Source organism: Amblyomma mixtum, chromosome 2, assembly GCF_055824585.1.
Source record: "Amblyomma mixtum isolate Tamu chromosome 2, ASM5582458v1, whole genome shotgun sequence".
NCBI lineage: Eukaryota > Metazoa > Arthropoda > Arachnida > Ixodida > Ixodidae > Amblyomma > Amblyomma mixtum.
The window spans coordinates 130637466-130651760 of record NC_143013.1 but is presented as its reverse complement, the minus strand read 5'-3'; the positions used below and the strand labels follow the sequence as shown (position 1 = coordinate 130651760).

The window sequence follows — 14295 nt, the reverse complement described above, 5'->3', positions numbered from 1 at the left end:
ACAAGGAGGTCAAAATTTCCGGAGCCCTTGTGGGTTTCTACGTGGACACAGGCCACCACCCACCGCGGGTTCGAGCTTCGCGCGAGCCAAGGGCCCCGATCAGCCGTCACCACACACACACTGGGACACCGATGCGGTGCACTCAACCTCCGCTGGGAGGAGAGCGATTCGCCGCAAAGAAATAAGCCTCCAAGTTCACAAAGGAGACGTTTATTCACGTCGTCCTTCAGCAGTACACACACACTCAATCGTCACCCCGTCCCGGGGGCGCGCGAGGAACAAGGCTCCGCTGCGCGCACGAAGCGACTCGAGTAATGCGCGCCGCTAGCACGCCGCTGCAGGAGAATGTCCCCGCGGCCGTGCTGTGATCTCTCTCTCGTGTCGACCGTTGGGCCGGTTGCGAGAGAGAGTGGGCAATCAACGCAAAGTACGCCTGTCGGAGGTCGCTGGACCCCGCTAGACAGGCTCGAGCCGCTGCAGGTCAGAGGACACGTGCGGGCGAGCTCGAGTAAGCACTGGTCCGAACGGCAAGGCCGGCACGGACAAACAGTAGCGTACGCACCTTACGCTGGCTCGGAGGGATCTCTCTCTCTGGGCCCCGCTCGGACAGTCGCGGGATGCGCGGCCGCCAAAACGGGTCCCGGATTCCCGCCAAAAGGCGCCAATGGCAAAGGCCCTTGGGGAGCCGGGGCGGAGCTGTGGCTAAATGACAGTGATTAGTCACCCAGCCGCCTCTCCACCGCCTGAGGCGGGAGCAAGGGAAAGAGGAGAAACGACGCGGTAGGCCGGCACAGCCGCGCAAAGGCGACGGCGGAAAGCCAGATTCCCACACCCTTCACTGTGGCATCCCTCATAGCCTGAGTTGCTTTGGGACGCTGAACCCCAATAAACCAAATCAAGCCTTAAGGCAGAATACAGACCACTCAGCCAGGACAGCAGCTTGGGCAGCTGGGACCAACATGCATGTTGGGTGTGTTGGTCACAAAAGAATACTCAGAGTGGACGCAACAGCCGACCATGAAGTGACTTTGATTAAATGGCTATGAAGAGCATCACTGTGTTTCATGTGCTTATGTGCTGTGTTTCATGTGCCATAAAATTTATCATCATAACCATCAACTCAGGACGCGCCTGATCACAGATGCTGCGCATGTTTCTGCCCGTGTAGATCACTGCTACAAAGTCGCCATACCTCGCCACAACACCATGACATATGCACATTCATTTCTACCAAAAACATCCTGTGACTGGAACCATCTACCTGCTGACCTGGTCGCTATCACCGACAACCACCGATTTCGTACTTGCCTTACTAACATACTTTGAAGCCCTTTTTTATTTTCTTTTTAAAACTTGCACTGGCGCTTATCATGATCTGTATGACTGTTCCTTCATTTTATAATTTTTTTTTTTACGTTGATGCTGTACTCTGCTGCATTCTGTTCAACCAAACTATTGCACATTTGTAACCGACCCATGTGCTTTGAATACGTGCCGTTTTTGTTCTTTTTTCATCGTTGTTGTTGTTGTTGCCTTTATATTTTTTTCTGTTTCCTTTTATTAACCAAATTGCATAGTGTCCCTTGTATTTCTGCCCCTCCCCTCTACAATGCTTTTGTAAGCCCTGAGGGTAAAATAAATAAATAAATAAAAAATAGGTTTTGCATTTGTTGCGTGTGGTGTCTCTGGACAGGGTTCAAAGCTTAAAAGTTGCAGGAATAGTGAATGCATGGGACAAAACTCAAGATGACTTCATTTACGAGCATGGTAAGGGGCCAGGCTCGCCCAGTGTTGACAGCAATGGCGATGGATTAAATTAAAGGTGCCTTTAACATGTGCTACTGGGCTCCAAATACAGCATCAGCTTATATGGCAAAATAGTGTGGTTCCCTGAAATATGAATGAGAAATTCAACTGAAAAATGCCCGTTTTTGTAAGATCCTCACCCCACCAGAGTAGGAAAAAAAAAAAATAGAACGGCCCTTAGTGGAGTGCATATGGATGTTTGCAACTGCACAGATGACACTGTGGGCGTAACGAATGTCAGCCATCTGAATCGTCAATTCTTGTCCTTGCCTTGGCATTTCGTCGTGTATGGCCACAGTCTTATTTTGTGCTCATGAAGAAAGCCCATGAACTAGCAGTTATCTGCAAATCACCTTCACACCGAGCATTCAGCGCCTTGCTAAGCCAGTGTCAGCGAAGTTTGTAAAGAGCATATTGTGCCCCATATTTAATATGACATCCTAGTCGAAATCAAGAGGAAGAAGTGGGCTTCGGCAGGGCATGTAATGCGAAGGCAAACCGCTGGTCCTTAAGGGTAACGGAGTGGATTCGAAGAGAAGGCAAGCGTAGCAGGGGGTGGCAGAAAGTTAGGTGGGCAGATGAGATTAAGAAGTTTGCAAGGATACGGTGTGGCCGCAACTGGCGAAGGGCAGGATTAATGGGAGAGACATGGGAGAGGCCTTTGCCCTGCAGTGGGTGTAGTCAGGATGATGATGATGGTGATGGTGGGCTTTTGTTGTGTCTGAATACAAGCACTGCCATCCACCTGTGCTACTTTATTTATTTATTCACAATACCTTACAGGGCCCAGAAGGGCATTGAGTAAGGGGGGCAAAGAACGACAAATGTGCAAAAGAAACTAATTAAATACAACATGAGATACAAGAGATTAAGTAAAAAGAAACTAATGTACAAAGCAAAACTTAAAGGCGAAATTATACATAGGATACAAGGTACTTATTAGTAGCATGAATGCCGGACATACGGCCAAAACAAGACGCAGTGGCAACGAAGGAACAAAAGTACACTGCGACAAAGAAAATCAAAGATAGGAGAAAAAGCGATGTCATGTGAGATATCTACGTATCTCTGGTACGATCTGGTGCCTGGTCCAGAGCTTTAGTCAGCAGTTTCTATGTTGAGCCGGTGGAGGAATTGCATTACTTTTTCCCCTTTGAAGAAGTCCTCCCAATGTTGGCCGACTCGCAGTGTGTGCTGCCCCCATGCTGCCCCGGCGTGGGGCCAGAGCGCCCTGGGAGCAGCAGCCACTCTTGGTGGTGGCCCCTGGCCCAGCGTTGCTTCCGCTCCTGCCCGTCCGGCCCCTGCTGAACCATCCTCCGCACCAGATGCCGCCGGCCAGGGCCATGCCACAGGCGACCGCCTCCCACATGCGCCGCAAGTGAGTGCCACTCCTCCACGGTCTCAGGGAACACTTGGAAGGGGACACTTAATCGTTAGAATTAGACGCAGTTCCTTAATCATTGACATTACATCGTAAGTTGCTGTGGAACTTAACCCAGTTCTTGTTCTTAGTGACACTAGATGCTGTGGCACCTTCTCACTACCGAAACAATGAATTGCTGGTTTAAAGAGTTGGACTTACAAAACAAAATGGCACAGTATCTGTCTCACATCTCGATGGACACCTAAACCACTCTTTAAAGGGACTATGCAACGAAATAAAAGTCGCTTGTAAATGCTTTCAATGCTTAGAAATGATGCTAAGAAGCATTCACACCAAGTATGAGTCTTCAGAACTGAGCTGGCAATTTATTATGAATTTTTAAAAACCGTGTTTTTTTTTAAATTCGTAGGCCCATTGGTGTCCCCTTAGTGACCGATATTAAAACCAAAATCGTAAAAATAGACGCCACTAGTCCCGTGACATCGGCAGGCCACAACACGCTGTCATTCGCTGGAGCCACGGCAGCCACGACGCCACGGGTACGCTTCCGGTAGCCGTGAAAATCGTTTGCTCGTGCCGACCCCCTTGAGCAAGCGCGAGCCAGAGCATTGCCTTCGCGCGTATGGTTTCAATTTACCTCTGCCGCCTCTTTCTGTCGAGAGTTCCGGAGCCACTCGCAGTGTCTTTTCCGTCCGCCAGAGGCGAAGAGAGACCGAAGAGACGCTGCCGACACTGCTGCCAGGGTGCTGGTGCGACAACCGGAAGTCGCAAACTGAACGTCAGCGATTGACGTATTCATGGGCGGGGCCCAGTCCCAGAGCTGTGTTCTTTATTTTTTCTTGGGGATCCGCACGTACGAGTTGAGGGGGGTGAGGAGGAGCGTAATTTTTAATCGTCTGTAACTTCGTTGTTATTGATGCTAGCTCAAAAATTCTTGTGCTGGGGTGACGAGTGATGGATCGCCTATCTTTACGTAATCTCTATTAATTTATTGCATAGTCCCTTTAAGAGAAGGGTAATGGAGGGAATGAGAGAAGATATGTCACATGGCTGCCACATCTCCACTGCTCTTACACTTTAAGGTCAAACTGCAGCACCAATGATCTTAGCTTGACTAGGCCAGTAAATCTTACGGTTTGAAATGCAACTTTTTTTCAAAACCCTCCACTCTATTTGAACTTCTGATATTTTTTACCATTTTAACTTGAGTGTGGATGTAGCTCAACCCTGGCGATCCACATGGAAAAAAAATAGTCTTTTATGCCCCCCCTCTCTCCAGCACGGGCATCTCTAACATGCAGATGTTGGGGAGTTGTGACACCACACGTTCCTGAACTTGTGTGGGTTTGTCGTACCCAGCTCTAGCCGTGCGTAGCATTCGGCTTTGTCCTGGGCAAACGGGATCCTGATGGCTAAGTTGATGCCGAGCGTTTGTACCTTTAAGGCCCCTTGGTGAAGGCAACACACTGCTTTGGCGCCTTCTTGAAGATGGTACCTCTGGGCCGACCCAGCAGGGGGAAATTGTCAGTCGCCTTTCCTATCCTCTCCTTTGTCTTTCACTTTCTTATCTCTTTCTCGCAACTTTCCTGTCTTCGAATCCATGGATATAGCCGTTTAAGCTCATCACCATCATCAGCCTATGTCCACTAGTGGAGTAACCCGTCTCCCAGATCTCTCCATTTAAACTTACCCTGTGTCAGCTGGGGGCACCTTTACCGTATTTGCGCGATTGTAAGTCGACTCGGATATAACTGGGCCCCCATATTGCATGTCAGGAAAAAAGGGGGGGGGGGGGGGGGGGGGGGGGGGGGGGGTGCATGCTCATGCATAGTCGCTAGACTACTTGTCCATACTTTTGCCATCATCCTCACTAGTGCTGCCATTGTCATCGCTGCTACGGTCCCACTGCACGTTGTTCTAACTTCGTCATCCAGCCAAATCTCGCACTTCGCTAGCAACCACAGCATGTTGTCGTCCCGCGAAATCCCGCACTCCGTAAACAACTGCACCACAACATGGCGGGAAACAGCTGAAAATGTTGCCTCGTCGGGACCGCCATACCTGCATAGTCCCAAAATGTTGAACTTACGGCCCAGCACGCCAGACGGTCTCTGAACCCGGAGGACTAACGGCGATGGACGAAGCACGGCAGTAAAAACTGGTAAAACGGGGCCGGCAGTCAAGGCAAATGCGTTAAGCAAAGCCAAAGAGAAATTATACGTGAGCGTGGCGTGAGCTACCTCTGCTCTTCCATCAACTACTGACACTCCTCGGTACGGCTGCCATTCCGATTGGTGGTGCCACCGTGCCTGGAACAGTGGCCCTTTCATCAACTACCGACGCTCCCATGAGCGCCGAGTGCGCAGTTAAAAGTAAACGAAAAAAAATTGAAAATTCTCCTGAGCAAGCACGCAGAATAGCCGAGTGCTACTGAGGAGAACCGTAGCACAAACAAAATTGCAACCACGCCGTACCGTTCCTCATATCTGGTTTGTCTCGCCTTTATTGATGGTGTCATGCTTTGGTTTTGATTGCGAGCCGACCCCCAACTTCAGATTTTCAAATAAAAAAAAAAATTGGTTGACTTAGAATCATGCAAATACGGTATTCCTGTAAGATTTGTAGTCTCAACTGCTCACCTGTGGCTCTCTGCAAACCCCTGCTACGTTTGCCTTGTCTTGAAATCCACTCCGTTACCCTTAAGGACCAGCGGTTATCTTGCCTTCGCATTACATGCCCTGCCCAAGCCCATTTCTTCCTCTTGATTTCAACTAAGATGTCATTAACCCGTGTTTGTTCCCTCACCCACTTTTGCTCTCTTCCCGGCTCTTGATGTTACAGCGATCATCTTCCTTTCCGTAGCTCACCCTGCTGGCCAGCTTAATTTCAAGACTTTCCGTTAGCTTATCTGTTTCTACCCCATAGCTTGGCATGTGCGAGGTGCAGCTGTTGTATGCTTTTCTCTCTTGTGATACTGGCAGGCTGCTGTTGATGACTGGACAGTAGCTGCCATGTACGTGAAAACCAACACGGGGGGGGGGGAGTGAGTACAGACTAATGTAACGTTTCTTGGCTGAACAGAGCCAGGCTGCAGCTTTTTTTTCACTTCAAAACTGCGTCATTTGTGTATGCCTGCCACCCCATATTGATTTTGCAGTGCGTGGAGGTTTACAAAGAGGGTTCAGCTTAAGTTAAGGACAACCCAGCGAGCTATGGAATGAAAAATGATGGGTGTAACGTTAAGAGATCACAAGCGGGCGGAGTGGGTGAGGAAACAAATGCAGGTTAATGATATCCTAGCTAAAATCGAGAGGAAGAAGTGGGCTCGGGCAAGGCATGCAATGCGAAGGCATGATAACCGCTGGTCCTTAAGGGTAACGGAGTGGATTCCAAGAGAAGGCAAGCGTAGCAGGGGGCAGCGGGAAGTTAGGTGGGTGGATGAGATTAGGAAGATTGCGGGGATACGGTGGCCGCGGCTGGCGAAGCACAAGGTTGGTTAGAGGGACATGGGAGGGGCCTTTGCCCTGCAGTGGGCGTAGTCGGGCTGATGGTGATGGTGGCTGCGTGGTGTTGCTGACAGGCGGAGATGGGACGATGGAGAGGAGCGGGAGCGGCCCCAAGTGAAGCGGCGCCTGCAGGCACCCAGCCAGGCGCCACCCCCACGACCTGCGGGGGAGGAGGTCGGCCCCCCTGAACCCCTGCCCACCCCTCAGGTGAGCCCCCATCTTCTGTCATCATAACTGAAATCAGGAGCTTGTTACGTTGTACGTGAGACAGGAGTCAGCAGTCATCGAAACCAGGTAAATCATTGGGTAACGCTTTAATGTGTACAGTAGAATCTCAGTAAATGGAAATCAGTTAAATGGAACAGCCACTGAAACGGAACAAAAGCCACACAAGTGATTGGTTTTGCATCAAGGCAATGTGAAAATAAAAAACTCGTAATCGGAGGTCAAATTTTCTGATCACTGCATAAACGGAACTCAAATCGTAGTAGCGGAAACTGCAATTAGTTGGGCAAGCGCAGCGCCATTGCGGTGTGCATCACTGTCCCCTAGTTTTCGTTGCTGGTCGTCTCTGGTTTTCTGACCTTTCTCACACACCGCACCCTCATCGCATTGCGTGCCTAGTCATTTTAGGGTTAACTCTTTGTTAAGTTGAATGCTGTGTGGGACATTTGCGAAGTCGCAAAGCATTTCTGATGCCAGCACGGAAACAACCGCTCAATGTGCTTGCGTTGGAAAGGAAGATGGAATTCATCAATGGCTTCAAGAGTGGTAAGGCGGAAAGTTGGGCGAGTTAAATCTTATTCATGATGAAGTTGGTACCAAAAACGAGGACCACACTGGGAGAGAAGACACAACACGAGCGCTTTTTCTCAACTAAAACTTTAACGGAAGAACACATGATATATATACCCATCTCGTGAAGTAAATCAAAAGAAACATACATGATAACATCAAGATAAACCTTAGGCGGCGATACACCTGAAGAGTGCTGGGTAATGTAAGTGGTGCAAAAACAGGAAACTTCATGGCCACAGTCACGAAGAGCAAACCCAAATACCCAAAAGAAACAAAAAGGAGGGAAGGAATGGATATTAATTCCACATGTGGTCCAGGTATGCCAGTTCCTTTGCTGTTAAAGAAATTGATGGTGCGCTTATGCAGGTATTTCCCTGTCGCGAAATATAAATAGCCTCCGTGATTTCACGCTGGAGTCGTTCTCTATGATGTGACAGAATTTCTGCTTGCGCATAAAGGGGATTGCATTCTTTCTTGCATACTTGTTCAAGAGTGGTTGCTTCACAAAAACAGCACTTGCGACGAAGTATGCTGTCTTTAAGAGCAGCCTGACGAGATTACTTCAGGACAAGAAGAAGCTGTGGGAGGCCTTCGAAACGTCTCGTTTCGGTCTGGAGAGGAAAAGACTGCGAGTGGCCAACCATGAAGATTTGGAAGAGTGGCTGGTGCTTTGGCCACAGAGAGCCTGGAGCAACATCCCCATCAAGGGGCCAGTCATTCTTGCAAAAGCGGAGGAATTTGTACTTCAGCTCGGCATCGAAGGCGTCGCATACAGTGAAGGGTGGTTGACCAGGTTCAATGAACGGAATGGCCTCCTCGCCTTTCGTGCTGTTTCAGGGGAAGTTTGCGCTGCCGACTTGACCGCATGTGGAGACTGGCGAGCAAGACGGCTCCCAGAAATTCTGCAGCAGTACGATGCGGAGGACATCTGCAGTATAGATGAAACGACCCTGTTTTTGAAGGTGCTTCCCTCAAAACCTCTCTCATTTAGAAGAGAGCAGTGCACCGGGGGGTTGCTTGGTAACGGTGCATCCAGACAGCGGGCCACGGACTGTTCCGCGGACCGGTCACGTGGGGTCGACCACGAGTTTTTCTATGCCCACGTGTGTAAAGTGATGGCTCACTTAAATGCCGCCAAAAATGGTCATTGACATACGAGAGATACTGTATTTGCCTATACTCCGTTTCATGCATAGCAGGCAACGCTGCGGAAGTAGTCCGTTCGCGTTACCGTTTTGCTCCGCCACGTGTTGTTCGTTCTTCTTGAAAGCTCTGGTCAGAGTTTTGACAAAAACATAGAGCAGTATAAAAGTAGCAGCATTGAAAACCACGGCTGAAGCAGCAAAGCGCTCATCGTTTGGGTTCCCCTGGCTATAATTGTCTCTTAGTGTGAACTACTTTTTGGGTGCGGATTGAGTGGGAGCAGTTTGTCCCACCAGCCACATATCAACCGCCATATGTAATTCTTGCTTTGCGAAGTCTCAGTGAGTCGCACAACGAAAATATGGCAAGGGGTGAAACGAAGTTCAAGAGGTGCCAGTCACAGCACTCAAGGTTTGTCTCAATGAAACATGCATGTTTTCAGGAGGACACGGGCGCAATAAAAGACACGGACAGAGAAGTAGACAGGGACAAGCGCTTGCTATCAACAGGCTTTATTCGACGTAGACCGTTAATATACCTTCGCTTTACCCAAGCGCCACTGTGCGATTCACAAGCACGTGGGTACCGGAGAACACCAAAAGAAATCCAAAGGCAGGCGATTACAGAAATCTATCTAAGAAAACCATTTCAGATCGGCGAAGTATCACAGATGAATCACTGATGCAGTTATCTCCTTTTTTTCCAATGTAATAGGCTTCCACCAGTTCCCGTTCAATCTGATCGCAGCTTCTCAACAATGCTCTACAGTCCGATAAGCGAGGAAAACAGGGGACCTTAGTCTTCCTAGTGCATTCTTGGCAATGGTCCGGGAGATGGGAGCCTGTCTTCTTTGAAGAGTTCTTGTGCTCCAGAAGGCGCTAACTGAGGCAACGTCCAGTTTGCCCACCGTAAACCTTCCCGAAGTGAGCGGGAACTCATACACAACTCCTTTTTTGCAGGTTACATGGGGCTTACGGTGTTTTACGCCACACTCTTGCAGTTTTTCTTTTCTTCTTATGCATGCACACAGGCCGGACAGCTTTCGCGGAGCAGAAAAAACCACTTCTACTCCGTACTTCTTGGCCACCTTCTTGATGTTGTGGGAAGTTCTGAGTACGTATGGTACCACCTCCGGCCTTGAACACTTCGTTGGGTCTCTCGCATTGTAATACATTGGATCTTTCACATTGTAAAATACGAAATACATTGTAAAGCGATAGCCCTTTTGACCGTCTTAGAATGATTGGAATGGAATGGTAGCAAATCTTTCTTTGCGCGCGGACTGGAAAGGGCAGGCTTCCCTGATTCCCTCATTCTTGCTGTGGCGCAGTCCTTGGTCAAAAAATTGAAGGGCAGCAAGCAGAGCAATGCGAAAGACCCAACGAAGTGTTCAAGGCCGGAGGTGGTACCATACGTACTCAGAACTTCCCACAACATCAAGAAGGTGGCCAAGAAGTACGGAGTAGAAGTGGTTTTTTCTGCTCCGCGAAAGCTGTCCGGCCTGTGTGCATGCATAAGAAGAAAAGAAAAACTGCAAGAGTGTGGCGTAAAACACCGTAAGCCCCATGTAACCTGCAAAAAAGGAGTTGTGTATGAGTTCCCGCTCACTTGCGGGAAGGTTTACGTTGGGCAAACTGGACGTTGCCTCAACCAGCGCCTTCTGGAGCACAAGAACTCTTCAAAGAAAACGGGCTCCCATCTCCTGGACCATTGCCAAAAATGCATTAAGAAGAATAAGGTCGCCTGTTTTCCCCGCTTATCGGACTGTAGAGTATTGTTGAGAAGCTGCGATCAGATTGAACGGGAACTGGTGGAAGCCTATTACATTGGAAAAAAAGGGGATAACTGCATCAGTGATTCATCTCTGATACTTCGCCGATCTGAAATGGTTTTGTTAGACAGATTTCTGTAATCGCCTGCTTATGGATATCTTTTGGTGTTCTCTGGTACCCACGTGCTTGTGATTCGCACAGTGGCGCTTGGGTAAGCGAAGGTATATTAATGGTCTACGTCGAATAAAGCCTGTTGATAGCAAGCGCTTGTCCCTGTCTACTTCTCTGTCCGTGTCTTTTATTGCGCCCCTATGTCCTCCTGAAAAGTTATCAACCAACACGCCCAGGTACAAGTACTTGTGCAAAATATGCATGTGTTCACTTTGCTTGTATTGTGAACTACTTTTTGAACGCGGACTTCAGCTTTTTTTTTATTCATGTACCCTAAAGGGCGTTTATGGGCATTACATAGGGGGGGATGAAAAAACCCATAAAGTCATTGTAGTACATAACAAAGTGAAATTTGAAATCTGAAAAGCATAAACAAACGCGCTCCAATAAACAGGGAGCATAACTGGGTAAAAGAAAGGCTTGAGAACACACACGTGGGCCACAATGCAGGAGACGAAATGCAATTCTGGCAACAGTGTATTAAGAATCAGTAAGCATGGAGTAAACACTTCAGTTTGGTAACAAATGGGTCGTAATTTTTTGTTTTGGAAACGATTTCTGCAGGCAGTTTATTCCAATGGTAAATGCCAAGGAACACTGGCGAATTGCGCATAAGTTTGGTGTGAGCGATCTTGGGTTGCACTCCAAAGCAGTGGTCTAATCGGGGGAAAATGCGATGTGCTGGTTTGATATGAGATTCCTGCACGAACAGGTGCACTAGTTTGAGCAGCGCTGCCTGCTATGTATGAAACGCGGTATAGTTCTTTATACCCGTCTACTTGTCACCTTTTACTGTGGCCTGGCATCTTGGCAAGGCGCCCCGCCGCGGTGGCTCAGTGGTAACGGCGCTCGGCTGCTGGCCTGAAAGACTCGGGTTCCATCCCGGCTGCGGCGACCAAATTTCGATGGAGGAGAAATTCCAGAGTCCCGTGTACTGTGCGATGTCAGTGCACATTAGAGAACCCCAGGTGGTCGAAATTTCCGGAGCCCTCCACTACGGCGTCCCTCATAGCCTGAGTCGCTTTTGGACGTTAAACCCCAATAAATCAAATCAAATCTTGGCAAGGCATTGTGGGGCTGCATTGCTGACCACCCTTCCTTCCTTGTCATGTCGCTGTGTCGGCTGCTTTTAGTGGAGTAAGGGAGAGGCAAGCTGGTCATTTACCATTTGTGTTCAGGAGTGGAGACGGGGCTGAAGGGACAAACGATGCCAGGCAAGAGATTGTAGACAGGACGCAAGTTGCTTGCAACTCGGGAAGTTTTGATTCAAATGCCTTAAGGGGGAAAAAGGTCTTAGAAATCAATTTTTATTAATGAAGTCACAACTGTGAAATCTTCAGAGAACATGCATTTTTGCGTGGGGATTCCAAATATGTAGTTTAATTTTGTGTACAACAAGTCCTTGTGCACTTATGCAATATGTTAGGTAACTTTTGCCGAGAGTTCGAAATAAATTCTACTGCAGGGTGCTTGTTAGCCTGCATGCCATTGGTTTCTCTTGACATCGAGCTATGCAGTAAGGGTAACGTTATCATCCTGCCTGTTATAGCAGATAAGTTATAGGATCTTGAAATCATCAGTTTCTTCCCATTCTTGAAGTGGCAAATTCAAAACCCTGTAACTCAACTTCTATGATGGGTCGGATAATTATTTTGTCCTTATTGCATAGTGTGATGTAAGGCAAGCCAATGGCGTGCGTCCTAGCAAGTTTCCTGCAGTAAAATTTATTGAAAGCTGTCGGCAAAAAGTTGCATAACATATTGTATAAGTGTACAAGGACTCGTTTCAAATTAAATTAAATTACTTATTTGTAATCACCATGGAAAAGTACATATTTCTTGAAGATTCCATTATTGTGACTTCATTAACAAAAACTTTTTTCTAAGACCAGCTTCCCCCCTTAAACAGTTATACCATGGCCCTGTGAGATTTCATGTGGTTCACTGTTTGTGCTAAATGTTCCAGCTTGAGTGTTCTCTTTAGTTGTGAGTCAGCATGCGTCCTTTCTGCTTCCTCCTTCGCGTCTTTCATCCCTCTAGCACTGTTTCCATTTGTCAAGATGACCTGCTTTGTGCTTCCGGGAGAACTGGTCCATCATAGCACAGGGCCACCAGGTGTTTCTTTATTCTTTATTTCAGCATCAGACAGAGCCTGATGCAGGGGTGCAGAAGCTAAAGGCTCGTGGTGCCTGACGAGGCCGCGGACCCTGCACAGTTAACAACGGTACAGATACAACACGAATCTTAGAAACAAAAGAATAAAGTGTGCCTCCCAGCTGTAATCACAAAAGATAAAAAAGCGTAACATTCCACACTTGTGCATAAACAGGTTGTATGTACTGTTGCACACACAGACAACAAGTCACACATTATGGGATGTTAGTCAGATTACATGAGTAAATCAGCACAAATAGCTGGTGCACAAAATCACACAAAAATATATGATTCACTTTTTAAATTGTCAGTGAAACTCTAATACTGTTTGAAACAACACAAAAGCAAGGCAAAGGCAGTTTGTAGAGTCGTTTTGAGTTATACAGAGTGGTTTGTGCACCCAGGCAGCGGATTCTCGGCAGCAGTGCAAGACTGGGGCGGCACCGGGCGAAGCAGACAAGTGGGCGGCTGTGTCCGGTGCGCTGTGGGCCCACTACAGGGCACGGCAGCACACAGAAGACCTGCTCCAGCGCAAGATGGAGCTGCGCAAACGCCTGCACGACAAGCTGCGTGTCATCTTTCCCAGTGAGTGCGATCCTTCTCTTGTTCCTTTCAAGACTCCACACTCATGGCTGCTTCACTGCGGTGGTACCCCAGGGCGAGTGTGCTCAAACCAGGTTCCACGGAGCCCCTGGGTTCCAAGTGCTGCTTTTATGGCTTCCGCGAGTGCCCACACTGGCCTGTCCATCCTTTCTGGTGCACTTCTGGTGTAGGTGTGTGCGCTTGGCTCGTTCCTCAGTTTCATGCCATCTGCAGCATGAACCTTGGCAGCACTCCAGAATGCTGTGCTCCAGCAATGGCCTGTTCGCGCAGGCTGAGTCCGCACGCAAAGAGTAGTTCGCCACACAACCAACACAAACACAAATGTATTTCGTAGCGACAAATCTTAAGTGCCATGACTGGCACCTCCTGCACTTAGTTTTACCTCTTGACACATTTTCGTCCTGCTACTCGTCGAGATTTTGAGAAGCAAAAAGTACAAGTGGCGGTATGATACGCGCTTGGTAGGGCGAATTGCTTCTACTAAATCAATGTCCAAAAAGTAGTTCACACTCCATGAACATTATGGCCAGAGAGCCCGGACACTGAGCGCCTCACAGCTTCGACCGTGATTTTCAATGCTGCCACATCGTTTTATACCGCTCTTTGTATTCGTCCTAACAATGACCGGAGTTTGGAGAAGAACGACTGATATACCTGGCGGAGTACTAAGGTTTCCCGGACGCACGACTTCTGCAACCTCCGCAGCATTGCCTGCTATGTATGAAACGGAGTCTAGCTGCACCAGGGCGGCTGGACTAGCTGCACCAGTGCACGTCTGTTCAGAACGGAGGCTATGTGTGCTAGGTGCACTCGTGCGTGTGGCAGCTGAAAAGTGTCGGCTGCACTGCTGAGCTAGCCAAGCTCAGCCAAGGCAAAAAAAAAAGCATGCACATCTCATCGGGCATTTTTCCGGGTGATTCAGTGGCAGTGGCAGTGCTGGGAGGAAGCGTGCTGGTGTG

General features: G+C 48.5%; 1 protein-coding gene across 3 annotated transcripts in view; it reads left to right on the top strand.

Moving 5' to 3' along the window:
- The window catches only part of LOC149360906 (poly(A) RNA polymerase GLD2-like), a 59926-nt gene that overhangs the window by 7126 nt on the left and 38505 nt on the right, over nucleotides 1-14295 (top strand). For all 3 annotated transcript variants that reach the window (XM_089572537.1, XM_089572535.1, XM_089572536.1), the window contains exons 2-4: nucleotides 2995-3184; nucleotides 6771-6903; nucleotides 13138-13318. In XM_089572537.1, coding sequence (XP_089428663.1) covers nucleotides 3009-3184; nucleotides 6771-6903; nucleotides 13138-13318 — 490 coding nt within the window. In that variant the 5' untranslated portion in view covers nucleotides 2995-3008. The remainder of the gene's footprint in view (nucleotides 1-2994; nucleotides 3185-6770; nucleotides 6904-13137; nucleotides 13319-14295) is intronic.